The sequence below is a fragment of the Scleropages formosus genome, chromosome 5, assembly GCF_900964775.1.
Source record: "Scleropages formosus chromosome 5, fSclFor1.1, whole genome shotgun sequence".
NCBI lineage: Eukaryota > Metazoa > Chordata > Actinopteri > Osteoglossiformes > Osteoglossidae > Scleropages > Scleropages formosus.
In genome coordinates, this window is record NC_041810.1 from 30,801,072 (window position 1) to 30,826,038 (window position 24,967).

At 44.5% G+C, this 24,967-nt stretch overlaps 4 protein-coding genes across 9 annotated transcripts; all 4 read right to left on the bottom strand.

Annotated features, from left to right (window-relative positions):
* Positions 1-6,116: 6,116 nt before the first annotated feature.
* Positions 6,117-8,588, bottom strand: LOC114910469 (zona pellucida sperm-binding protein 3-like). 3 transcript variants are annotated; one of them, XM_029251657.1, is made up of 8 exons: positions 7,979-8,586; positions 7,784-7,899; positions 7,516-7,619; positions 7,259-7,436; positions 6,784-6,901; positions 6,584-6,675; positions 6,435-6,514; positions 6,117-6,364 (listed from the first exon to the last, which is right to left on the bottom strand). In XM_029251657.1, exons 1-8 carry the CDS (start codon positions 8,558-8,560, stop codon positions 6,312-6,314), a joined length of 1,323 nt encoding a protein of 440 aa, XP_029107490.1. In that variant the 5' UTR covers positions 8,561-8,586; the 3' UTR covers positions 6,117-6,311. The 3 variants fall into 3 exon arrangements, with proteins under 3 accessions (XP_029107490.1, XP_029107491.1, XP_029107489.1); XM_029251658.1 differs by having other exon boundaries at positions 6,435-6,511; positions 6,582-6,675; XM_029251656.1 differs by having other exon boundaries at positions 6,435-6,675; positions 7,979-8,588.
* A 2,854-nt stretch (positions 8,589-11,442) lies between these two features.
* Positions 11,443-13,898, bottom strand: LOC114910606 (zona pellucida sperm-binding protein 3-like). 2 transcript variants are annotated; one of them, XM_029252525.1, is made up of 8 exons: positions 13,290-13,896; positions 13,095-13,210; positions 12,827-12,930; positions 12,570-12,747; positions 12,094-12,211; positions 11,895-11,986; positions 11,746-11,825; positions 11,443-11,675 (listed from the first exon to the last, which is right to left on the bottom strand). In XM_029252525.1, exons 1-8 carry the CDS (start codon positions 13,869-13,871, stop codon positions 11,623-11,625), a joined length of 1,323 nt encoding a protein of 440 aa, XP_029108358.1. In that variant the 5' UTR covers positions 13,872-13,896; the 3' UTR covers positions 11,443-11,622. The 2 variants fall into 2 exon arrangements, with proteins under 2 accessions (XP_029108358.1, XP_029108357.1); XM_029252524.1 differs by having other exon boundaries at positions 11,746-11,986; positions 13,290-13,898.
* A 2,856-nt stretch (positions 13,899-16,754) lies between these two features.
* Positions 16,755-19,210, bottom strand: LOC114910610 (zona pellucida sperm-binding protein 3-like). 2 transcript variants are annotated; one of them, XM_029252568.1, is made up of 8 exons: positions 18,602-19,208; positions 18,407-18,522; positions 18,139-18,242; positions 17,882-18,059; positions 17,406-17,523; positions 17,207-17,298; positions 17,058-17,137; positions 16,755-16,987 (listed from the first exon to the last, which is right to left on the bottom strand). In XM_029252568.1, the coding sequence occupies exons 1-8, from the start codon at positions 19,181-19,183 to the stop codon at positions 16,935-16,937; spliced, it is 1,323 nt and encodes a 440-aa protein (XP_029108401.1). In that variant the 5' UTR covers positions 19,184-19,208; the 3' UTR covers positions 16,755-16,934. The 2 variants fall into 2 exon arrangements, with proteins under 2 accessions (XP_029108401.1, XP_029108400.1); XM_029252567.1 differs by having other exon boundaries at positions 17,058-17,298; positions 18,602-19,210.
* A 2,857-nt stretch (positions 19,211-22,067) lies between these two features.
* LOC114910609 (zona pellucida sperm-binding protein 3-like) lies at positions 22,068-24,524 on the bottom strand. Of its 2 annotated transcripts, XM_029252555.1 has the most exons (8): positions 23,915-24,521; positions 23,720-23,835; positions 23,452-23,555; positions 23,195-23,372; positions 22,719-22,836; positions 22,520-22,611; positions 22,371-22,450; positions 22,068-22,300 (listed from the first exon to the last, which is right to left on the bottom strand). In XM_029252555.1, exons 1-8 carry the CDS (start codon positions 24,494-24,496, stop codon positions 22,248-22,250), a joined length of 1,323 nt encoding a protein of 440 aa, XP_029108388.1. In that variant the 5' UTR covers positions 24,497-24,521; the 3' UTR covers positions 22,068-22,247. The 2 variants fall into 2 exon arrangements, with proteins under 2 accessions (XP_029108388.1, XP_029108387.1); XM_029252554.1 differs by having other exon boundaries at positions 22,371-22,611; positions 23,915-24,524.
* Between the last annotated feature and the right edge of the window lie 443 nt (positions 24,525-24,967).

The window sequence follows — 24,967 nt, forward strand, 5'->3', positions numbered from 1 at the left end:
GGGGAGGGGACACACCCAGGACGGGGGTGTGGACCATAATTCCTGAAAATTATCCTCAATTGTTGCTGCTCAAGTGGGCTTCACAAGTTACTACAGCTTTTCACACATGGTTTCTGTCTAATGTAGCATTTTTTGTTGAATCATAAATAAAATTTATGCCAAAAATGTTTTAATAACAAATGAAAAAATAAAATTTATGAAATAGTACATTTAAGACCACTGCATTATTTAATACACACACACATTGACTGAAACTGCTTCTGGCATACTGGAGCCTAACCCAGCAACACAGTGTGTAAGGCTGGAGGGGGAGGGGACACACTCCGGACAGGATGCCAGTCTGTTGCAAGTCACCCCAAAGCCAAACTCAAACCTCAGACCCACCAGAGAGTAGGCATAGGCTAAACCCGGTGCGTCACCACACCCCTCTGCATTATTTTGTACTAATGCAATTCATTTAAAAAAAGTTAATGCTTAAATTTATTTAATTAACTAAAAAAAATTAGTAAATAGTACATTTAATGAATTAAAATGTTAGGTTTTGCAAAAACTGCATGGTCACCTGGCACGGAGACACAGCGAGTAGCACAAGCATTGCATATCTTTTACAGTCCAGTACTGTTTTCTACTTGAACGAGAAGACTTACTTGTTCTCATCACCATCATTAAATCAGTAAAATATGTAATAACAAGGATGGAAAGCTATAAAACCATTATTATTAAGAAGGGAAAAAATAAATGTAAAATGTAACTTGTATTTAGATTGAGTCATTTAGCATACGGTTTTCTCCAAAGCTAGAAGTAACTTCAGGGTAAAGAGAAGTGCATTTCACAACAGCATAAGAACTTCAGATTCAGACACCACGTACTGAAACACAGCTTATGCAACAGCACCATTTTCCTGAAAAACGATATTCAGGGACAGTAGCGACATATAGGATCGAGGATCAGAAAGGGCTTATGGGTAAAAGTGAGGTACAAATTCAGTCATCGACAGTGTGGTTCAGCCAAAAGGGTGTGAAACTGACTGCTTTGGTCAAACCTGTCAAAGTCCATGACTTCCGGTGACAGGATGTAAAACAAAATGACAGAACCACAGAGCAGCACATAAGAGACACCAGAAGAGGACGTTGACACCACAATTCACCCGACAAAGAGGTACTAAATATAAAGAGTAATTTTTCCACTCAGTCTATCCCATGAGCTCCCTCTTTGTGCTTCGAATCACAGTCCCAGTTACTAGTCTCTGGCTTTATGTACGTTTTGCACGATATGCTGACATGTTGAATGGAACCAAACTGTGTTACTGCCTCTGTTTATTCACCCCGAGTGTCTTTACAAGTTGAGAAGTTGAAGAAGGTGTAAGACGCCCCCAGGAAACAGACAACGGGAGAAATATTTCTTCAATACTTTTGAGTTGTTTACTTATGTCACTTGATTCCACATGAAGGAAGTTGTTCTGCTGTAACAAAAAGGCTGGATAACAAACATGGTCCCAGTTGTGGTGATAATAGTAGGAAACAGTATCAAATACTGTATCTTTACAGTGAGTCTCCACTCTGTACTAAAACAAATTCTATATGAGATAGCAGCTAATTATCAGGTCATATTCATACTTCCAGTTTTTATTCAGATGAGACAGGAATTGAAACAGAGATTCTGCAGTAAATAAAAGCAGAGTAAGGAGTATAATACACATCAGGGGTGACCAACCCTAGTGCACCCCCCATAAGATCATAATCGCAGAGATGGTGAGAATATTTCAATTAGTGTCTAATTTATACCTCAGCACCAGATGAGGGGACTTGTCTTACAAATGACTGTCTGAGAAGAGGAAAGAAAATTCAGTGCAAAATAAAAAACAGCTGAACCCTGCAGGCATTGAGGACCAGGGTTGACCCCCTGCAGACACACATGGTGCATTTAACTTGCAGCATTAACATGGAGCATCTAGAGTCTGTTCATCGGTGGAAAGTCTCTCACTTCATCTCCTGCCTTTGTTCTCTCCTACTTTGCCTCTTGGTCCTGCGCTCTTCCTCCTCTTCTCTATAAATATGGTGCAGGGTGTTAAGGAAGAGAAACTATTACATGAAATCATTGCTTGAAGTCACTGCTTTTGTAAAACCAACTTCAGTGACTTCAATTTAAAACACTGTTCAAATTATGAAGATGATCCACAGTGTGGCTGATTGATATGTCAATATTGATGACTGAAACTGACCTGCAGAGTTTCTCTCTAAGGTGGATGGTGAGGACAGCTGATACCATGATGACCAGTCCCACAGAGAACAGTACTGCCTTCATAAGGCACAGTGAGAGAGCAGGAGGGGGGGCTGCAGGAAAGATATTATGAGCAATAAAAGAAAGAGTTCACCAAAAATACTGAACTCACAAACCTGTCTGAGAACCACAATTAACACACAGTAAGAATAAGAAAACACAGTGAATATACACAGAACAGGTAAGTCTGTAATATGGGACAGTGAGTCTCTTTTGGAAAAGTGTTTCCTTTAGATGTCTGACAAGTATTTGCAGGAGGATTATTACAATGTGTTGCTTGTATATGTACAAGTTTTTACTGTATTTATCTGTTTTCCTTGATCACACAGGGTTTTGGTTCATCTATATTTACTTGCACGAAGTCATTGTGTCTGTGTGTGAGATCACCTGCAGAAGTGCACCTCACAGTGTCATTCGTGCTCTTCTCACTGACACCATTATGAACAGTACAGGTGAGAGTAACACCCCCCTCTGCTGGTGAGAGAGAGAAGTGCAGCTCTCTGCCCCTCACTGTCTGGTTCCCCTTCCTCCAGGTGTAGGAGGCACTTTGGTCACCTGATGAGCTGCACATCACATGTACCTCACAGGTTTCGTTCACTGGCATCCAGGTGAGATCTGACTTGATCTGTACAGCAGTTATCTTTTCTGTTCACAGTCAGAAGAAAATGCCTTGGTAACATTGTAATCGGTACTCTGATATGCAGGATGTCTTTACTGTGATGTGTTCGTACAGAACGGCAATTTATGACCATCATTTACAGGAGAAGAGATAAAAGAGAACTAAAAATCTATTCTACCTTTCAAATACCTTCATAACTTACTCATGACAAGTTTTACCCAGACAACCTGATTAAGACCAGTATGGCACAAACTGGACAGGAGAGTGAAAGCAAAGTAACGCACAAGTGTTGTACATCACTGGGAACTGAGCAGGAAGGCATGGGGACTTAAGGCCTTGTCAAACCAAATAATTTGTGGAAAAAAGTGAATAGCAAGTGTCCTTAAACTTTTGACTCATACTGTAAATAGTTGATTTCCATGTTTTTAGGAGGAACTTACTCAGCTGAAGTTTTTGTTAAGGAGATTTTCAATGCAAAGTTCCTCAAATGTTCAGCTCTAAGGCCCCTCCAGAGACTTGAAATGAAACCTATAGCACTGTTTCACCATCTTCATGACATCCATATTCTAAAATATTTTTATCCCTTAGCACAAACACTCAGGTCGATGGTTTGCGTGTGGGAATTTGTCCACCAGCTTCCTTCAGCCCTGTACGCTGATACACCCCACCCAATAATAAATGAAAAAATAAAATTTACCAAATGGTCCATTTACATTTACATTTATTTATTTAGCAGACGCTTTTGTCCAAAGTGACATACATCTCAGCAAAAGTACAATTTATGCGTTACATTAAGAGAAAGAGACATAGCTGCAGACATGGAAGTCTCAAACAAACCTAGTTTGCTCCCTACCGCTTGCTGCACCAAGGTTCATCGTTCGAGTAGGTGCATAAGACACAGGATAGACAAGTCCCGATACCCTCCCACCAATTTTTTTTTTTTTTATTATTATTATTATAATATACACAAATAAGCAAGTACAATGTCAGAGGTGTGGCTAAATAAAGGTTGTATCTGGGGATGCTTATGGAGTTACGATGCGTGAACAGTTACACCGTGAATAAGCTGGAGAGATCTTGGGCGAAGTGGATCTGGAAAAGGTGAGTTTTCAGACCCTTCTTGAATATAGACAGAGTTTCCGCAGTTCTGAGTGACAGGGGAAGGTCATTCCACCACAACGGAGCCAGAATCAAGAACCTCTGTGCTTTACCTTTAGTGCGCGGGACCACCAAGTGAGCAGAAGTAGACGAGCGAAGGGGTCTAACTGCAGGAATTAGCAATTAGGAATCTAATTAGCAGGAAGGCCACACAGGAGAGAGTTGCAGAAGTCCAGACGGCAAGTCACCATGGCCTGGACAAGTAACTGGGCGGAGTCAGTAGTGAGGTAGGGATGGGTCCTATGAATATTATGCAGGATGTATCTGCAGGACCGGGTTGTGGCTTCAACATGTTGAGAGAATGACAGACTTGCATCAATCATTACTCCCAGACTCTTAGCGAAGGAGCTAGGCGAAATAAGACTATTACATTATTTAATACCAATGTAATGCATTTTAAAAATAAAGTTCATGCTTAAATTCATTTATCAAACAGAAAAATTATAAAGTACATTGAATAAATCAAAATATGCTAGATTTTGCAGAAACTGCACGGTCACCTGACACTGCGAGTAGCACAAGCACTGCATATCTTTTACAGTCCAGTACTGTTTTCTACATGAACGAGAAGACTTGCTTGTTCTTATCACCATCATTAAATCAGCAAAATATGTAATAACAAGGATGGAAAGCTATCAAACAATTGTTATTAAGAAGGGAAAAATAAATGTGAAATGTAACTTATATGACTCTCCTCTGTGTCAGGGCGCATTTCTGGAAGATCAGAGGCAGAACATGGAATCAAACACCGGTTGCGGAGATGGCGTCTTTGGAAAGAATGGGGTCCCTGTTTGACGTAAGTTCTATCCTGAATGTATCGTCTGACGGCACACCAGTGCGTTGTGTAACATGTATTGCTTAGTTCCACCTGCTGACATTTAGAACATTTCATTTGCTTGAAATGCGTGCCAAATAATGGCTTGGTGCAAAAGGTCCTCAATTTAGAAGAGCGCATGAAGAATCTGATTTCTATATGAGAAACACAGAGTTGGTTGGACTCGGTGAGTCCCGATGCCTCCGTAGTGTCGAACTCAGCGTCGACACTTACAGGCCCCAGTGTAGCTAATGAGAAGCCGGGTAGCCCGGAGCGCTCTCACGGAGACTGGGTTACTGTTCGGAGTGAGAAGTCGAATAAGCCTAAGCCACGGGTTCCTGGTTCGGGTTCTCCCGTCCAAACCCAAAATAGATTTTCGGCTCTAAGCAGTTCACCTAATAATAATAATAATGTGATCATTTTGGGGGATTCGGCTGTCCGAAATGTTAAGGTTCGGGGGCCTGGGAAATGTAAAGGTAAAGTGTTTCCCACGTGCACGTGTGTCCGACGTGGAGGCTCGTGTCAGTTCTCTGGCCGATAATGCCGTGTCGACTATGATGGTGCATGTTGGTGGTAATGATATTCGTTTTCAACAGTCTGAGGTATTAAAGAGTCGCTTTATTTCTATGTGTAATAAGGCAAGAAGGAAATGTTGTAATCGAATAGTGTCTGGTCCTTAAAACTTGTAGGGAGGCTGAAGGATCTGGGTCTTGAGTCACCTCTGTAGCTCAATTTGACTTCCAGACAGGCAGACCCCAGGTGATCAGGATTGACAACTACATCTTCTTCACATTCAGCACTAGCACCACAGGGATGTGTGCTCAGCCCACTCCCATACTCCCCCTTCACCTATGACCATTCTAAGCCCAGCTCCAATATCTTCCAGTTTCCTGATAATACAACCATCCTGGGACTCACTAACAGTCCCGAGACATCTGACAGGAGGGCTGAACACTTTCCATGTGGTACAACGTTCATCTGTCAATTTACAGACTAACGAGACTAGTCATGGATTATCCGATGACTTTCTTGAAAGCAAGCCTATTTCTACAGCCCGCTAGTTTTACTGGAGCAGTTTAGGTTAAGTACCTTGGAAGGTGCTGAAGCCAGAGGTGGCATTTGAACCTCTGACCTTCAAGTCACAAAGCAGTAGCTTTTGACTACTACCAGCACTGCCTCATTTTGAGGAACCCCTTTACTGCAAATGGGTAAGCGGCAGGGAATTAGCCTCAGAACAAAGTCAAGTTTTGTTAAGAAGGTTTATTCTGAATTGTCAGTTCAAGAATCAAGGACAAGTTTCAGAACGACACACGACTGCATGAGCCTTCGCTTCAGGCCGTGAAGGGAGATCCTTTGAGATATACACTGCACAGCTGCTGCAGCTACAAGTGTTGCCATGGTGCCGTTTCCCCCCCAGACGCAGCTATCCTCATGGCCTGGCTAATAGCGATCCTGAACAATAATGGGTCCAGCAACAGCTTTTCCTTGGAAATCTGGAAGGGAAAGGATCATTTTACCCAAGTTCAAGGAAATGAATTATGGTTGGAATTGACCAAGTCTTACCTGCTACACTTCTTCCCTTCACATTACAGCTTGTGTCACAACAGCCACATACTTGGTCATCGCCATCTGCAGATTCCCACCTATGAACAGGAAACCACTGACGTTCTGTAGCATCTACAACAGAACTACTGACATTCAACTGAACTGACCTATCTGCCAACACAGAATAGGAACAAGCCTTGTGCTGGGGATCAGGTCTTTTGGAAGCCATGGTTGCTTTCAGAATGCATGTGATGTAGATCTGGGGGGGGAGAAAGGCTGGACTGCATGACAGGTTCCATAAACACTCCCAGATGAAATATGCCAAGCCCGCTTTACATTCAGTCAACGATGACCGCCATGTACTCACAGAGCTCCTGGTCTCCTGCGAGAACCTAAAGGCATCCAGTTGCATTTGGAGTTTGTTGACCTGCTTCCTGGGGAGGAACTGGGAGCGGGATGCAGTCACCTTGGCATCAGTCAGGCATCTGAGTACATTAGATATTTGTCATGATCAGACTACATGTAGTCTGTAACACATGCAGGACTAGAGGGGGAAGGGAATAGTTTCGTTGGTCAAAAAGAAAAAACTGCATCATAGTTATTGCTACTCAAGTTCATTCAGCTCCATATCCTGGAGGAGCTTCCCTCCCATGTACAATGAGACATCCAGCTTCTGGCTTTTGTTCCAGAACATGTTCATGTGGATATTTATAAATTTTATCCACATATGAATATTAACTGATGTTACCCAGAACACCAGTCTCCTTGAAACAGGAAGGCTCATGGGGAACTTGACAGTGCTGTCAGCACTGGACAAGACATACTTGCATGCAGCTACTCACCCATAGTTCCCCACAAAGGCATATCTGGGGACAGATGTCACATCAGGTTCCAAGGTGGCAACACAGCTGTCCACAAACAGCCGCAAAGGCTGATGGTTGGCCACAACTACAGAAGCTTCTATGTTCAGGATGTCTCCCAGAAAGTAGATGTTTGAAGCCCTCTCCAGTTCCCAGTTGTCTAGAGAAGAGACAGGAACCATTTTGACACACAGGCAGACGCGCACACAAATTTAAGACAGACAGACCATTTTACCCACCGGTCATGAACTGGAGCGAGAACACCAAACGCTCCTCAGCGGACAGAGCAGCAGAGAAGGGTACCCATGATGGCATCACAGCATTGCTGCTCACATTGATCCTCCTACAAATAGGAAGCAGTAGCTAATGGCAGGGTACAGCAAGTCCAGCATTAGTCCTTATGGATGGAGCTGCTCGGGTGTAGTTACTCATTTTCAGCAAATTTGGCTATACATATAGCCAAAGGAAGTGTCTTCTAGTTCTCATTAGAACTGACCCACATCTCACCTCAAGTAATGACACTCAATATTAATCACCGCACCATGAGACCGCACAATAGGGGTGGAACCGAGTCCCTCGGGCACATACACCAATGTGAAAGTGTAGATCAGGGAATTGGTCATCTGCATAGGAAAGAAAAGGCTCATTTACCAAGTGTAAACCCATCCTGAAAAGAAAGGAAGAATTCAGGAGGTCCCATACCGTCATCAGCGTACTTCCACAGCCATGTAGCTCTGACACAAACAGCAGAACCCCTCTGGAGGGATCCCGTCCAACTGGCACACAACCTCCCAGGGTGATTTCTGAGGGCTGGATGAGCTGGCCATTACTCAGCATGTCCTGCTGCACCTCTACCACAACCGAGTCTTCCCTGCATTCAACCTTCACACCAGAGGGAGCAGCAAGCCACTGGGGTTTCACAGCAGGTGGAACCTGGGCTGGTGGCTGCACCAGGGAAACTGGTACAGAAGGCTGGCTGTATGGCAGCACAAACACTGGCTCAACTGGTAGAGCCAAGTTAGAATTCTGTGCCAGGGGATCCAACTGCATTAGCCTCATTGAAGAAAGCTGCTGAGAAGACACTCCTTGGGGTAGCTGGAGAGAAGGGGACCTTTGAGCTACTTCACTTGCTACCAGAGAAGACTGCTCCTGGGCAGCTTGCTGGACTGGCTGTAGTAAAGACTCCTGACTTGACAGCTGGGAAAAAGGGCCCACCTGGGAAGCCTGGCCATCACACAAACAAGCCAACAACAGATGCACTACAAGGCAATAGAGTAAGGCCATTGTGGGAGTGCTAATAACAAAAGACTCATGATAGCAGGGGGTCTTCCAACCAATTTTATACCAAACAGAAGAGCCGTTGCTTTTCCAACAGCTGAACCGAAATACGATTTGACAAATTTCGTTCCATCCCTGAAGCCTTACCTAATCGTTTCATTGATTGATTTTTAATTGCCTTCAATTGCCTGTTCAGGTTCTCCACTGTTCAACAACGCTAAATGTCCAGGATGTCTTTCAGAAGATACATGTTGGAAGCCGTCTAAAGTTGCCAGTCATCTATGCAGGAGAGAAGCTCCACCTTGGTGAACCAGACTTGCAGGCAAAGAAAATAGTCCTTGTTGAGACATAGGCTGCATCCTGATTGGAGAACTATTTGTGGTAGCTGAATGAATGGGTTTTTCCCAGGGACCCTCTCCATTACACAAGCAGTGAACAAGTACAATCATCACAAGACTCTGCTGTGATCTCGTTGTACCACTTCGGGCAACCAAACCACCTGCTCTTTTAACAATGTTTTATGTCATACAGATTTTCCTCAAAATAGGCCAAACCTCTTCCAGTTTTAAAAGTTTCAATGATTTCTTAAAGTCGCTGGATTGCCTTTTTTCAAAAAATGTAAGCATTTTTCCCAGCATCTTGATTTACATGCAATGGGTGGTTTGTGCACCATCTGTTAACTGCCTGGTCAAACTTAACAGTCAGCTAGCTGTTGAGCCTACCTATTTAGCAATTGTTATTGAACTGAAGACATTGTGGTCTCACTTTGCATGTTTAGAATTCTATATAATAAAGGTTACCTGAAATTTCTTTTTTCTATTCATGTAACAATGGCACTAAAATCAGTGTATTCTAAAAATGTTAGTGATGGTAGTGTTTGCTATGTGTAACTCTTGACAGTACTAGTGCAATGACTACTGCAAGCAGTTTTCAACATAGGAATTAGCCAAATCAACAGCAATAGTTTAGGTCTTATACGAATGGATCAATTCATGAGGGGCTTTTTCTGGAACAAATTTCATAAGGGTGTGGGGGGAGACCATTTGCTTTGCGAGTGTAGCAGTAAAAGTCTTGAGTAGCACATTGGCCTAGATGTTGGGTACTGCTGAGATGTAGCCTCTAGAGATGAAGAAGCTTCTGAAACTTGCTTCTCCGAGCAATGAAGTTGGAGTGACGCTGCACCCTGCCCCCCATATTTTTGCTGCAGTATCTGTAGTAGGTTTGTGTCCAGAAATTTCCTATCCACATAGGAGAGCTGAACAACTGAAACTGCCATCCAAGGCCAGTTGTTCAGTTTACATGCCATTTAACTATGACTTATGTGCCATTCCAATAGGCTCTTGCAACATCCCCTCCCCCCTCAGCATACAGAAAGCAAGGTATTCAGTAAGCAATCTTTATTCAGATAGCAGTAACGTTGCTCGGAGTGAAAGGCTCAAGGGAAAATCCATAATATTCCGAGTTGACCTGGAGTTATTTACATGAGCAATTATGGAAGTAAGCCTCCTAACACGGAAATAGCCTTCTGTACTCCTCACACTTGTGGCCAGAGTCGTTTGTCATTTGTACGTTGCACTGGGTACGCTCGGCCTTGAAACGCTTCTGACGAGGCTCAGATTCCGACACTGACGGTATAGACACGCATTTGGCATGAACAAGCACATTTAGACAAGAATGGTCGAGATGATGCTACAATGTAGTAGATAAATGAAAACAGTGGTGGGCAAATGGCATCGTAAGAGTGACTGACGTGTGCTAATCACAAAGGCGGAATAGATACAAGTACAATAAATAGTAAAACTGTTCAGTTTTACTGAGTCTGTGGAAGCGACAGCAATAAAGTGTCGCAGTGCGAGATGGACTACCGGCCGTTGTGTAATCTGATGGCTTGAAGGTAAAAGCTGTTTTTATTTATTTTTTTTTTTTTAAGCCTGGTTGTGACTGGATGCAACGGTAGCGTCAGCCAGACGGCAGTGTCACAGACAGGCGGTTAGCTAGGCGAGTGCGGGTCTTTCTCAGAGGGCACGTTTGGTTAATGTCCTGTGGAGTTGGAAGTGTATTTCCAGCGATGAGTTCAGCTGTTCTCACCACTCTCTGAAGAGCAGCTTCCGTACCATATAGCGATGCAGCCGGTCAGAATGCTCTCTATGGAGTAGGCTAGAAGTTTGACATGGTGCCAGACCTCTTAAGCTTCCACAGGAAGTACAGATGCCAATGGGCTGCGCTCAGTGTGTCCATGGGAAGGCTCCAGGAGAGATCCTTGGAGATGTGTGTACCAAGCAACTTGTAGCTCTTACCTCTCCAGCCCATTGATGTGAATAGGAGTGCGATGTCCATCACTGACTTTCTGTAGTCCACAGTGATCTCCTTGGGCTTATAGACAGATTATGACACCATCATGAAAGTGATCTGAGCACTCCTTAGGATGTTCTGTCACCAGTGGTGACAGAACATCCTAGGATGGTTGTGTCATCAGCAAATTGGATGAAGCCATGCTTAGAACAGCAATATGTGACCAGGGAATACAAGAAGGGACTGACCACATGGTGTTGCATTCAGAGAGTGTTCTAGTTATAGCTGTCCTGGGTCTTCATTTTAGTCCCACAGAAGCCTTTCTGTGACAGGATGTACTTTTGCTTAGAGATTTCAATTTTATCTATTCTTCCCACCCCACCATCTTTCAGTTTATACAAGGATGTTGTTTTACTGAAAAAACAACAGTAGGGTCAGTCCATTGCTCAAAGAGGTGCTACAATCTCTGGTTCTACTAATCATAGCTTTTTTAGCACCCTTAGACATTGCTGATTTTGGCATTATCCATTAAAGCATTTGACTGCTGTAGCAGTCAAGTAGGAGGGGCTTAACCTCAGAACAAAGTCAAATGAAGCTTTTTTTTTGTTAAAATGCTTTATTCTGAATAATCAGCACAAAAAAGGACAAGTTTTGAAACTATACACAACTGCATGAGCCTTAAGTTCAGGCAGTAAAGAAAGATCCTTTCAGACATACACTGCAGAGCTGTTGCCTGGTATAGTTTCCCCCCAGAAGCAGCTATCCTCATGACCTGGCTAGTAGTGATCCTGAATAGCGATGGGTCCAGCAACAGCTTTTCCTTTGAAATCTGGAAGGAAAAGGATCATTTAGCCCAAACCCAAGTAAATGAGTTGTCTGTCAATTCAAACCAGTCTTACCTGCTACACTTCTTCCCTTCACATTACAGCTTGTGTCACAACAGCCACATACTTGGTCATCGCCATCTGCAGATTCCCACCTATGAACAGGAAACCACTGACGTTCTGTAGCATCTACAACAGAACTACTGACATTCAACTGAACTGACCTATCTGCCAACACAGAATAGGAACAAGCCTTGTGCTGGGGATCAGGTCTTTTGGAAGCCATGGTTGCTTTCAGAATGCATGTGATGTAGATCTGGGGGGGAGAAAGGCTGGACTGCATGACAGGTTCCATAAACACTCCCAGATGAAATATGCCAAGCCCGCTTTACATTCAGTCAACGATGACCGCCATGTACTCACAGAGCTCCTGGTCTCCTGCGAGAACCTAAAGGCATCCAGTTGCATTTGGAGTTTGTTGACCTGCTTCCTGGGGAGGAACTGGGAGCGGGATGCAGTCACCTTGGCATCAGTCAGGCATCTGAGTACATTAGATATTTGTCATGATCAGACTACATGTAGTCTGTAACACATGCAGGACTAGAGGGGGAAGGGAATAGTTTCGTTGGTCAAAAAGAAAAAAACTGCATCATAGTTATTGCTACTCAAGTTCATTCAGCTCCATATCCTGGAGGAGCTTCCCTCCCATGTACAATGAGACATCCAGCTTCTGGCTTTTGTTCCAGAACATGTTCATGTGGATATTTATAAATTTTATCCACATATGAATATTAACTGATGTTACCCAGAACACCAGTCTCCTTGACACAGGAAGGCTCATGGGGAACTTGACAGTGCTGTCAGCACTGGACAAGACATACTTGCATGCAGCTACTCACCCATAGTTCCCCACAAAGGCATATCTGGGGACAGATGTCACATCAGGTTCCAAGGTGGCAACACAGCTGTCCACAAACAGCCGCAAAGGCTGATGGTTGGCCACAACTACAGAAGCTTCTATGTTCAGGATGTCTCCCAGAAAGTAGATGTTTGAAGCCCTCTCCAGTTCCCAGTTGTCTAGAGAAGAGACAGGAACCATTTTGACACACAGGCAGACGCGCACACAAATTTAAGACAGACAGACCATTTTACCCACCGGTCATGAACTGGAGCGAGAACACCAAACGCTCCTCAGCGGACAGAGCAGCAGAGAAGGGTACCCATGATGGCATCACAGCATTGCTGCTCACATTGATCCTCCTACAAATAGGAAGCAGTAGCTAATGGCAGGGTACAGCAAGTCCAGCATTAGTCCTTATGGATGGAGCTGCTCGGGTGTAGTTACTCATTTTCAGCAAATTTGGCTATACATATAGCCAAAGGAAGTGTCTTCTAGTTCTCATTAGAACTGACCCACATCTCACCTCAAGTAATGACACTCAATATTAATCACCGCACCATGAGACCGCACAATAGGGGTGGAACCGAGTCCCTCGGGCACATACACCAATGTGAAAGTGTAGATCAGGGAATTGGTCATCTGCATAGGAAAGAAAAGGCTCATTTACCAAGTGTAAACCCATCCTGAAAAGAAAGGAAGAATTCAGGAGGTCCCATACCGTCATCAGCGTACTTCCACAGCCATGTAGCTCTGACACAAACAGCAGAACCCCTCTGGAGGGATCCCGTCCAACTGGCACACAACCTCCCAGGGTGATTTCTGAGGGCTGGATGAGCTGGCCATTACTCAGCATGTCCTGCTGCACCTCTACCACAACCGAGTCTTCCCTGCATTCAACCTTCACACCAGAGGGAGCAGCAAGCCACTGGGGTTTCACAGCAGGTGGAACCTGGGCTGGTGGCTGCACCAGGGAAACTGGTACAGAAGGCTGGCTGTATGGCAGCACAAACACTGGCTCAACTGGTAGAGCCAAGTTAGAATTCTGTGCCAGGGGATCCAACTGCATTAGCCTCATTGAAGAAAGCTGCTGAGAAGACACTCCTTGGGGTAGCTGGAGAGAAGGGGACCTTTGAGCTACTTCACTTGCTACCAGAGAAGACTGCTCCTGGGCAGCTTGCTGGACTGGCTGTAGTAAAGACTCCTGACTTGACAGCTGGGAAAAAGGGCCCACCTGGGAAGCCTGGCCATCACACAAACAAGCCAACAACAGATGCACTACAAGGCAATAGAGTAAGGCCATTGTGGGAGTGCTAATAACAAAAGACTCATGATAGCAGGGGGTCTTCCAACCAATTTTATACCAAACAGAAGAGCCGTTGCTTTTCCAACAGCTGAACCGAAATACGATTTGACAAATTTCGTTCCATCCCTGAAGCCTTACCTAATCGTTTCATTGATTGATTTTTAATTGCCTTCAATTGCCTGTTCAGGTTCTCCACTGTTCAACAACGCTAAATGTCCAGGATGTCTTTCAGAAGATACATGTTGGAAGCCGTCTAAAGTTGCCAGTCATCTATGCAGGAGAGAAGCTCCACCTTGGTGAACCAGACTTGCAGGCAAAGAAAATAGTCCTTGTTGAGACATAGGCTGCATCCTGATTGGAGAACTATTTGTGGTAGCTGAATGAATGGGTTTTTCCCAGGGACCCTCTCCATTACACAAGCAGTGAACAAGTACAATCATCACAAGACTCTGCTGTGATCTCGTTGTACCACTTCGGGCAACCAAACCACCTGCTCTTTTAACAATGTTTTATGTCATACAGATTTTCCTCAAAATAGGCCAAACCTCTTCCAGTTTTAAAAGTTTCAATGATTTCTTAAAGTCGCTGGATTGCCTTTTTTCAAAAAATGTAAGCATTTTTCCCAGCATCTTGATTTACATGCAATGGGTGGTTTGTGCACCATCTGTTAACTGCCTGGTCAAACTTAACAGTCAGCTAGCTGTTGAGCCTACCTATTTAGCAATTGTTATTGAACTGAAGACATTGTGGTCTCACTTTGCATGTTTAGAATTCTATATAATAAAGGTTACCTGAAATTTCTTTTTTCTATTCATGTAACAATGGCACTAAAATCAGTGTATTCTAAAAATGTTAGTGATGGTAGTGTTTGCTATGTGTAACTCTTGACAGTACTAGTGCAATGACTACTGCAAGCAGTTTTCAACATAGGAATTAGCCAAATCAACAGCAATAGTTTAGGTCTTATACGAATGGATCAATTCATGAGGGGCTTTTTCTGGAACAAATTTCATAAGGGTGTGGGGGGAGACCATTTGCTTTGCGAGTGTAGCAGTAAAAGTCTTGAGTAGCACATTGGCCTAGATGTTGGGTACTGCTGAGATGTAGCCTCTAGAGATGAAGAAGCTTCTGAAACTTGCTTCTCCGAGCAATGAAGTTGGAGTGACGCTGCACCCTGCCCCCCATATTTTTGCTGCAGTATCTGTAGTAGGTTTGTGTCCAGAAATTTCCTATCCACATAGGAGAGCTGAACAACTGAAACTGCCATCCAAGGCCAGTTGTTCAGTTTACATGCCATTTAACTATGACTTATGTGCCATTCCAATAGGCTCTTGCAACATCCCCTCCCCCCTCAGCATACAGAAAGCAAGGTATTCAGTAAGCAATCTTTATTCAGATAGCAGTAACGTTGCTCGGAGTGAAAGGCTCAAGGGAAAATCCATAATATTCCGAGTTGACCTGGAGTTATTTACATGAGCAATTATGGAAGTAAGCCTCCTAACACGGAAATAGCCTTCTGTACTCCTCACACTTGTGGCCAGAGTCGTTTGTCATTTGTACGTTGCACTGGGTACGCTCGGCCTTGAAACGCTTCTGACGAGGCTCAGATTCCGACACTGACGGTATAGACACGCATTTGGCATGAACAAGCACATTTAGACAAGAATGGTCGAGATGATGCTACAATGTAGTAGATAAATGAAAACAGTGGTGGGCAAATGGCATCGTAAGAGTGACTGACGTGTGCTAATCACAAAGGCGGAATAGATACAAGTACAATAAATAGTAAAACTGTTCAGTTTTACTGAGTCTGTGGAAGCGACAGCAATAAAGTGTCGCAGTGCGAGATGGACTACCGGCCGTTGTGTAATCTGATGGCTTGAAGGTAAAAGCTGTTTTTATTTTTTTTTTTTTTTTTAAGCCTGGTTGTGACTGGATGCAACGGTAGCGTCAGCCAGACGGCAGTGTCACAGACAGGCGGTTAGCTAGGCGAGTGCGGGTCTTTCTCAGAGGGCACGTTTGGTTAATGTCCTGTGGAGTTGGAAGTGTATTTCCAGCGATGAGTTCAGCTGTTCTCACCACTCTCTGAAGAGCAGCTTCCGTACCATATAGCGATGCAGCCGGTCAGAATGCTCTCTATGGAGTAGGCTAGAAGTTTGACATGGTGCCAGACCTCTTAAGCTTCCACAGGAAGTACAGATGCCAATGGGCTGCGCTCAGTGTGTCCATGGGAAGGCTCCAGGAGAGATCCTTGGAGATGTGTGTACCAAGCAACTTGTAGCTCTTACCTCTCCAGCCCATTGATGTGAATAGGAGTGCGATGTCCATCACTGACTTTCTGTAGTCCACAGTGATCTCCTTGGGCTTATAGACAGATTATGACACCATCATGAAAGTGATCTGAGCACTCCTTAGGATGTTCTGTCACCAGTGGTGACAGAACATCCTAGGATGGTTGTGTCATCAGCAAATTGGATGAAGCCATGCTTAGAACAGCAATATGTGACCAGGGAATACAAGAAGGGACTGACCACATGGTGTTGCATTCAGAGAGTGTTCTAGTTATAGCTGTCCTGGGTCTTCATTTTAGTCCCACAGAAGCCTTTCTGTGACAGGATGTACTTTTGCTTAGAGATTTCAATTTTATCTATTCTTCCCACCCCACCATCTTTCAGTTTATACAAGGATGTTGTTTTACTGAAAAAAACAACAGTAGGGTCAGTCCATTGCTCAAAGAGGTGCTACAATCTCTGGTTCTACTAATCATAGCTTTTTTAGCACCCTTAGACATTGCTGATTTTGGCATTATCCATTAAAGCATTTGACTGCTGTAGCAGTCAAGTAGGAGGGGCTTAACCTCAGAACAAAGTCAAATGAAGCTTTTTTTTTGTTAAAATGCTTTATTCTGAATAATCAGCACAAAAAAGGACAAGTTTTGAAACTATACACAACTGCATGAGCCTTAAGTTCAGGCAGTAAAGAAAGATCCTTTCAGACATACACTGCAGAGCTGTTGCCTGGTATAGTTTCCCCCCAGAAGCAGCTATCCTCATGACCTGGCTAGTAGTGATCCTGAATAGCGATGGGTCCAGCAACAGCTTTTCCTTTGAAATCTGGAAGGAAAAGGATCATTTAGCCCAAACCCAAGTAAATGAGTTGTCTGTCAATTCAAACCAGTCTTACCTGCTACACTTCTTCCCTTCACATTACAGCTTGTGTCACAACAGCCACATACTTGGTCATCGCCATCTGCAGATTCCCACCTATGAACAGGAAACCACTGACGTTCTGTAGCATCTACAACAGAACTACTGACATTCAACTGAACTGACCTATCTGCCAACACAGAATAGGAACAAGCCTTGTGCTGGGGATCAGGTCTTTTGGAAGCCATGGTTGCTTTCAGAATGCATGTGATGTAGATCTGGGGGGGAGAAAGGCTGGACTGCATGACAGGTTCCATAAACACTCCCAGATGAAATATGCCAAGCCCGCTTTACATTCAGTCAACGATGACCGCCATGTACTCACAGAGCTCCTGGTCTCCTGCGAGAACCTAAAGGCATCCAGTTGCATTTGGAGTTTGTTGACCTGCTTCCTGGGGAGGAACTGGGAGCGGGATGCAGTCACCTTGGCATCAGTCAGGCATCTGAGTACATTAGATATTTGTCATGATCAGACTACATGTAGTCTGTAACACATGCAGGACTAGAGGGGGAAGGGAATAGTTTCGTTGGTCAAAAAGAAAAAAACTGCATCATAGTTATTGCTACTCAAGTTCATTCAGCTCCATATCCTGGAGGAGCTTCCCTCCCATGTACAATGAGACATCCAGCTTCTGGCTTTTGTTCCAGAACATGTTCATGTGGATATTTATAAATTTTATCCACATATGAATATTAACTGATGTTACCCAGAACACCAGTCTCCTTGAAACAGGAAGGCTCATGGGGAACTTGACAGTGCTGTCAGCACTGGACAAGACATACTTGCATGCAGCTACTCACCCATAGTTCCCCACAAAGGCATATCTGGGGACAGATGTCACATCAGGTTCCAAGGTGGCAACACAGCTGTCCACAAACAGCCGCAAAGGCTGATGGTTGGCCACAACTACAGAAGCTTCTATGTTCAGGATGTCTCCCAGAAAGTAGATGTTTGAAGCCCTCTCCAGTTCCCAGTTGTCTAGAGAAGAGACAGGAACCATTTTGACACACAGGCAGACGCGCACACAAATTTAAGACAGACAGACCATTTTACCCACCGGTCATGAACTGGAGCGAGAACACCAAACGCTCCTCAGCGGACAGAGCAGCAGAGAAGGGTACCCATGATGGCATCACAGCATTGCTGCTCACATTGATCCTCCTACAAATAGGAAGCAGTAGCTAATGGCAGGGTACAGCAAGTCCAGCATTAGTCCTTATGGATGGAGCTGCTCGGGTGTAGTTACTCATTTTCAGCAAATTTGGCTATACATATAGCCAAAGGAAGTGTCTTCTAGTTCTCATTAGAACTGACCCACATCTCACCTCAAGTAATGACACTCAATATTAATCACCGCACCATGAGACCGCACAATAGGGGTGGAACCGAGTCCCTCGGGCACATACACCAATGTGAAAGTGTAGATCAGGGAATTGGTCATCTGCATAGGAAAGAAAAGGCTCATTTACCAAGTGTAAACCCATCCTGAAAAGAAAGGAAGAATTCAGGAGGTCCCATACCGTCATCAGCGTACTTCCACAGCCATGTAGCTCTGACACAAACAGCAGAACCCCTCTGGAGGGATCCCGTCCAACTGGCACACAACCTCCCAGGGTGATTTCTGAGGGCTGGATGAGCTGGCCATTACTCAGCATGTCCTGCTGCACCTCTACCACAACCGAGTCTTCCCTGCATTCAACCTTCACACCAGAGGGAGCAGCAAGCCACTGGGGTTTCACAGCAGGTGGAACCTGGGCTGGTGGCTGCACCAGGGAAACTGGTACAGAAGGCTGGCTGTATGGCAGCACAAACACTGGCTCAACTGGTAGAGCCAAGTTAGAATTCTGTGCCAGGGGATCCAACTGCATTAGCCTCATTGAAGAAAGCTGCTGAGAAGACACTCCTTGGGGTAGCTGGAGAGAAGGGGACCTTTGAGCTACTTCACTTGCTACCAGAGAAGACTGCTCCTGGGCAGCTTGCTGGACTGGCTGTAGTAAAGACTCCTGACTTGACAGCTGGGAAAAAGGGCCCACCTGGGAAGCCTGGCCATCACACAAACAAGCCAACAACAGATGCACTACAAGGCAATAGAGTAAGGCCATTGTGGGAGTGCTAATAACAAAAGACTCATGATAGCAGGGGGTCTTCCAACCAATTTTATACCAAACAGAAGAGCCGTTGCTTTTCCAACAGCTGAACCGAAATACGATTTGACAAATTTCGTTCCATCCCTGAAGCCTTACCTAATCGTTTCATTGATTGATTTTTAATTGCCTTCAATTGCCTGTTCAGGTTCTCCACTGTTCAACAACGCTAAATGTCCAGGATGTCTTTCAGAAGATACATGTTGGAAGCCGTCTAAAGTTGCCAGTCATCTATGCAGGAGAGAAGCTCCACCTTGGTGAACCAGACTTGCAGGCAAAGAAAATAGTCCTTGTTGAGACATAGGCTGCATCCTGATTGGAGAACTATTTGTGGTAGCTGAATGAATGGGTTTTTCCCAGGGACCCTCTCCATTACACAAGCAGTGAACAAGTACAATCATCACAAGACTCTGCTGTGATCTCGTTGTACCACTTCGGGCAACCAAACCACCTGCTCTTTTAACAATGTTTTATGTCATACAGATTTTCCTCAAAATAGGCCAAACCTCTTCCAGTTTTAAAAGTTTCAATGATTTCTTAAAGTCGCTGGATTGCCTTTTTTCAAAAAATGTAAGCATTTTTCCCAGCATCTTGATTTACATGCAATGGGTGGTTTGTGCACCATCTGTTAACTGCCTGGTCAAACTTAACAGTCAGCTAGCTGTTGAGCCTACCTATTTAGCAATTGTTATTGAACTGAAGACATTGTGGTCTCACTTTGCATGTTTAGAATTCTATATAATAAAGGTTACCTGAAATTTCTTTTTTCTATTCATGTAACAATGGCACTAAAATCAGTGTATTCTAAAAATGTTAGTGATGGTAGTGTTTGCTATGTGTAACTCTTGACAGTACTAGTGCAATGACTACTGCAAGCAGTTTTCAACATAGGAATTAGCCAAATCAACAGCAATAGTTTAGGTCTTATACGAATGGATCAATTCATGAGGGGCTTTTTCTGGAACAAATTTCATAAGGGTGTGGGGGGAGACCATTTGCTTTGCGAGTGTAGCAGTAAAAGTCTTGAGTAGCACATTGGCCTAGATGTTGGGTACTGCTGAGATGTAGCCTCTAGAGATGAAGAAGCTTCTGAAACTTGCTTCTCCGAGCAATGAAGTTGGAGTGACGCTGCACCCTGCCCCCCATATTTTTGCTGCAGTATCTGTAGTAGGTTTGTGTCCAGAAATTTCCTATCCACATAGGAGAGCTGAACAACTGAAACTGCCATCCAAGGCCAGTTGTTCAGTTTACATGCCATTTAACTATGACTTATGTGCCATTCCAATAGGCTCTTGCAACATCCCCTCCCCCCTCAGCATACAGAAAGCAAGGTATTCAGTAAGCAATCTTTATTCAGATAGCAGTAACGTTGCTCGGAGTGAAAGGCTCAAGGGAAAATCCATAATATTCCGAGTTGACCTGGAGTTATTTACATGAGCAATTATGGAAGTAAGCCTCCTAACACGGAAATAGCCTTCTGTACTCCTCACACTTGTGGCCAGAGTCGTTTGTCATTTGTACGTTGCACTGGGTACGCTCGGCCTTGAAACGCTTCTGACGAGGCTCAGATTCCGACACTGACGGTATAGACACGCATTTGGCATGAACAAGCACATTTAGACAAGAATGGTCGAGATGATGCTACAATGTAGTAGATAAATGAAAACAGTGGTGGGCAAATGGCATCGTAAGAGTGACTGACGTGTGCTAATCACAAAGGCGGAATAGATACAAGTACAATAAATAGTAAAACTGTTCAGTTTTACTGAGTCTGTGGAAGCGACAGCAATAAAGTGTCGCAGTGCGAGATGGACTACCGGCCGTTGTGTAATCTGATGGCTTGAAGGTAAAAGCTGTTTTTATTTATTTTTTTTTTTTTTAAGCCTGGTTGTGACTGGATGCAACGGTAGCGTCAGCCAGACGGCAGTGTCACAGACAGGCGGTTAGCTAGGCGAGTGCGGGTCTTTCTCAGAGGGCACGTTTGGTTAATGTCCTGTGGAGTTGGAAGTGTATTTCCAGCGATGAGTTCAGCTGTTCTCACCACTCTCTGAAGAGCAGCTTCCGTACCATATAGCGATGCAGCCGGTCAGAATGCTCTCTATGGAGTAGGCTAGAAGTTTGACATGGTGCCAGACCTCTTAAGCTTCCACAGGAAGTACAGATGCCAATGGGCTGCGCTCAGTGTGTCCATGGGAAGGCTCCAGGAGAGATCCTTGGAGATGTGTGTACCAAGCAACTTGTAGCTCTTACCTCTCCAGCCCATTGATGTGAATAGGAGTGCGATGTCCATCACTGACTTTCTGTAGTCCACAGTGATCTCCTTGGGCTTATAGACAGATTATGACACCATCATGAAAGTGATCTGAGCACTCCTTAGGATGTTCTGTCACCAGTGGTGACAGAACATCCTAGGATGGTTGTGTCATCAGCAAATTGGATGAAGCCATGCTTAGAACAGCAATATGTGACCAGGGAATACAAGAAGGGACTGACCACATGGTGTTGCATTCAGAGAGTGTTCTAGTTATAGCTGTCCTGGGTCTTCATTTTAGTCCCACAGAAGCCTTTCTGTGACAGGATGTACTTTTGCTTAGAGATTTCAATTTTATCTATTCTTCCCACCCCACCATCTTTCAGTTTATACAAGGATGTTGTTTTACTGAAAAAAACAACAGTAGGGTCAGTCCATTGCTCAAAGAGGTGCTACAATCTCTGGTTCTACTAATCATAGCTTTTTTAGCACCCTTAGACATTGCTGATTTTGGCATTATCCATTAAAGCATTTGACTGCTGTAGCAGTCAAGTAGGAGGGGCTTAACCTCAGAACAAAGTCAAATGAAGCTTTTTTTTTGTTAAAATGCTTTATTCTGAATAATCAGCACAAAAAAGGACAAGTTTTGAAACTATACACAACTGCATGAGCCTTAAGTTCAGGCAGTAAAGAAAGATCCTTTCAGACATACACTGCAGAGCTGTTGCCTGGTATAGTTTCCCCCCAGAAGCAGCTATCCTCATGACCTGGCTAGTAGTGATCCTGAATAGCGATGGGTCCAGCAACAGCTTTTCCTTTGAAATCTGGAAGGAAAAGGATCATTTAGCCCAAACCCAAGTAAATGAGTTGTCTGTCAATTCAAACCAGTCTTACCTGCTACACTTCTTCCCTTCACATTACAGCTTGTGTCACAACAGCCACATACTTGGTCATCGCCATCTGCAGATTCCCACCTATGAACAGGAAACCACTGACGTTCTGTAGCATCTACAACAGAACTACTGACATTCAACTGAACTGACCTATCTGCCAACACAGAATAGGAACAAGCCTTGTGCTGGGGATCAGGTCTTTTGGAAGCCATGGTTGCTTTCAGAATGCATGTGATGTAGATCTGGGGGGGAGAAAGGCTGGACTGCATGACAGGTTCCATAAACACTCCCAGATGAAATATGCCAAGCCCGCTTTACATTCAGTCAACGATGACCGCCATGTACTCACAGAGCTCCTGGTCTCCTGCGAGAACCTAAAGGCATCCAGTTGCATTTGGAGTTTGTTGACCTGCTTCCTGGGGAGGAACTGGGAGCGGGATGCAGTCACCTTGGCATCAGTCAGGCATCTGAGTACATTAGATATTTGTCATGATCAGACTACATGTAGTCTGTAACACATGCAGGACTAGAGGGGGAAGGGAATAGTTTCGTTGGTCAAAAAGAAAAAAACTGCATCATAGTTATTGCTACTCAAGTTCATTCAGCTCCATATCCTGGAGGAGCTTCCCTCCCATGTACAATGAGACATCCAGCTTCTGGCTTTTGTTCCAGAACATGTTCATGTGGATATTTATAAATTTTATCCACATATGAATATTAACTGATGTTACCCAGAACACCAGTCTCCTTGAAACAGGAAGGCTCATGGGGAACTTGACAGTGCTGTCAGCACTGGACAAGACATACTTGCATGCAGCTACTCACCCATAGTTCCCCACAAAGGCATATCTGGGGACAGATGTCACATCAGGTTCCAAGGTGGCAACACAGCTGTCCACAAACAGCCGCAAAGGCTGATGGTTGGCCACAACTACAGAAGCTTCTATGTTCAGGATGTCTCCCAGAAAGTAGATGTTTGAAGCCCTCTCCAGTTCCCAGTTGTCTAGAGAAGAGACAGGAACCATTTTGACACACAGGCAGACGCGCACACAAATTTAAGACAGACAGACCATTTTACCCACCGGTCATGAACTGGAGCGAGAACACCAAACGCTCCTCAGCGGACAGAGCAGCAGAGAAGGGTACCCATGATGGCATCACAGCATTGCTGCTCACATTGATCCTCCTACAAATAGGAAGCAGTAGCTAATGGCAGGGTACAGCAAGTCCAGCATTAGTCCTTATGGATGGAGCTGCTCGGGTGTAGTTACTCATTTTCAGCAAATTTGGCTATACATATAGCCAAAGGAAGTGTCTTCTAGTTCTCATTAGAACTGACCCACATCTCACCTCAAGTAATGACACTCAATATTAATCACCGCACCATGAGACCGCACAATAGGGGTGGAACCGAGTCCCTCGGGCACATACACCAATGTGAAAGTGTAGATCAGGGAATTGGTCATCTGCATAGGAAAGAAAAGGCTCATTTACCAAGTGTAAACCCATCCTGAAAAGAAAGGAAGAATTCAGGAGGTCCCATACCGTCATCAGCGTACTTCCACAGCCATGTAGCTCTGACACAAACAGCAGAACCCCTCTGGAGGGATCCCGTCCAACTGGCACACAACCTCCCAGGGTGATTTCTGAGGGCTGGATGAGCTGGCCATTACTCAGCATGTCCTGCTGCACCTCTACCACAACCGAGTCTTCCCTGCATTCAACCTTCACACCAGAGGGAGCAGCAAGCCACTGGGGTTTCACAGCAGGTGGAACCTGGGCTGGTGGCTGCACCAGGGAAACTGGTACAGAAGGCTGGCTGTATGGCAGCACAAACACTGGCTCAACTGGTAGAGCCAAGTTAGAATTCTGTGCCAGGGGATCCAACTGCATTAGCCTCATTGAAGAAAGCTGCTGAGAAGACACTCCTTGGGGTAGCTGGAGAGAAGGGGACCTTTGAGCTACTTCACTTGCTACCAGAGAAGACTGCTCCTGGGCAGCTTGCTGGACTGGCTGTAGTAAAGACTCCTGACTTGACAGCTGGGAAAAAGGGCCCACCTGGGAAGCCTGGCCATCACACAAACAAGCCAACAACAGATGCACTACAAGGCAATAGAGTAAGGCCATTGTGGGAGTGCTAATAACAAAAGACTCATGATAGCAGGGGGTCTTCCAACCAATTTTATACCAAACAGAAGAGCCGTTGCTTTTCCAACAGCTGAACCGAAATACGATTTGACAAATTTCGTTCCATCCCTGAAGCCTTACCTAATCGTTTCATTGATTGATTTTTAATTGCCTTCAATTGCCTGTTCAGGTTCTCCACTGTTCAACAACGCTAAATGTCCAGGATGTCTTTCAGAAGATACATGTTGGAAGCCGTCTAAAGTTGCCAGTCATCTATGCAGGAGAGAAGCTCCACCTTGGTGAACCAGACTTGCAGGCAAAGAAAATAGTCCTTGTTGAGACATAGGCTGCATCCTGATTGGAGAACTATTTGTGGTAGCTGAATGAATGGGTTTTTCCCAGGGACCCTCTCCATTACACAAGCAGTGAACAAGTACAATCATCACAAGACTCTGCTGTGATCTCGTTGTA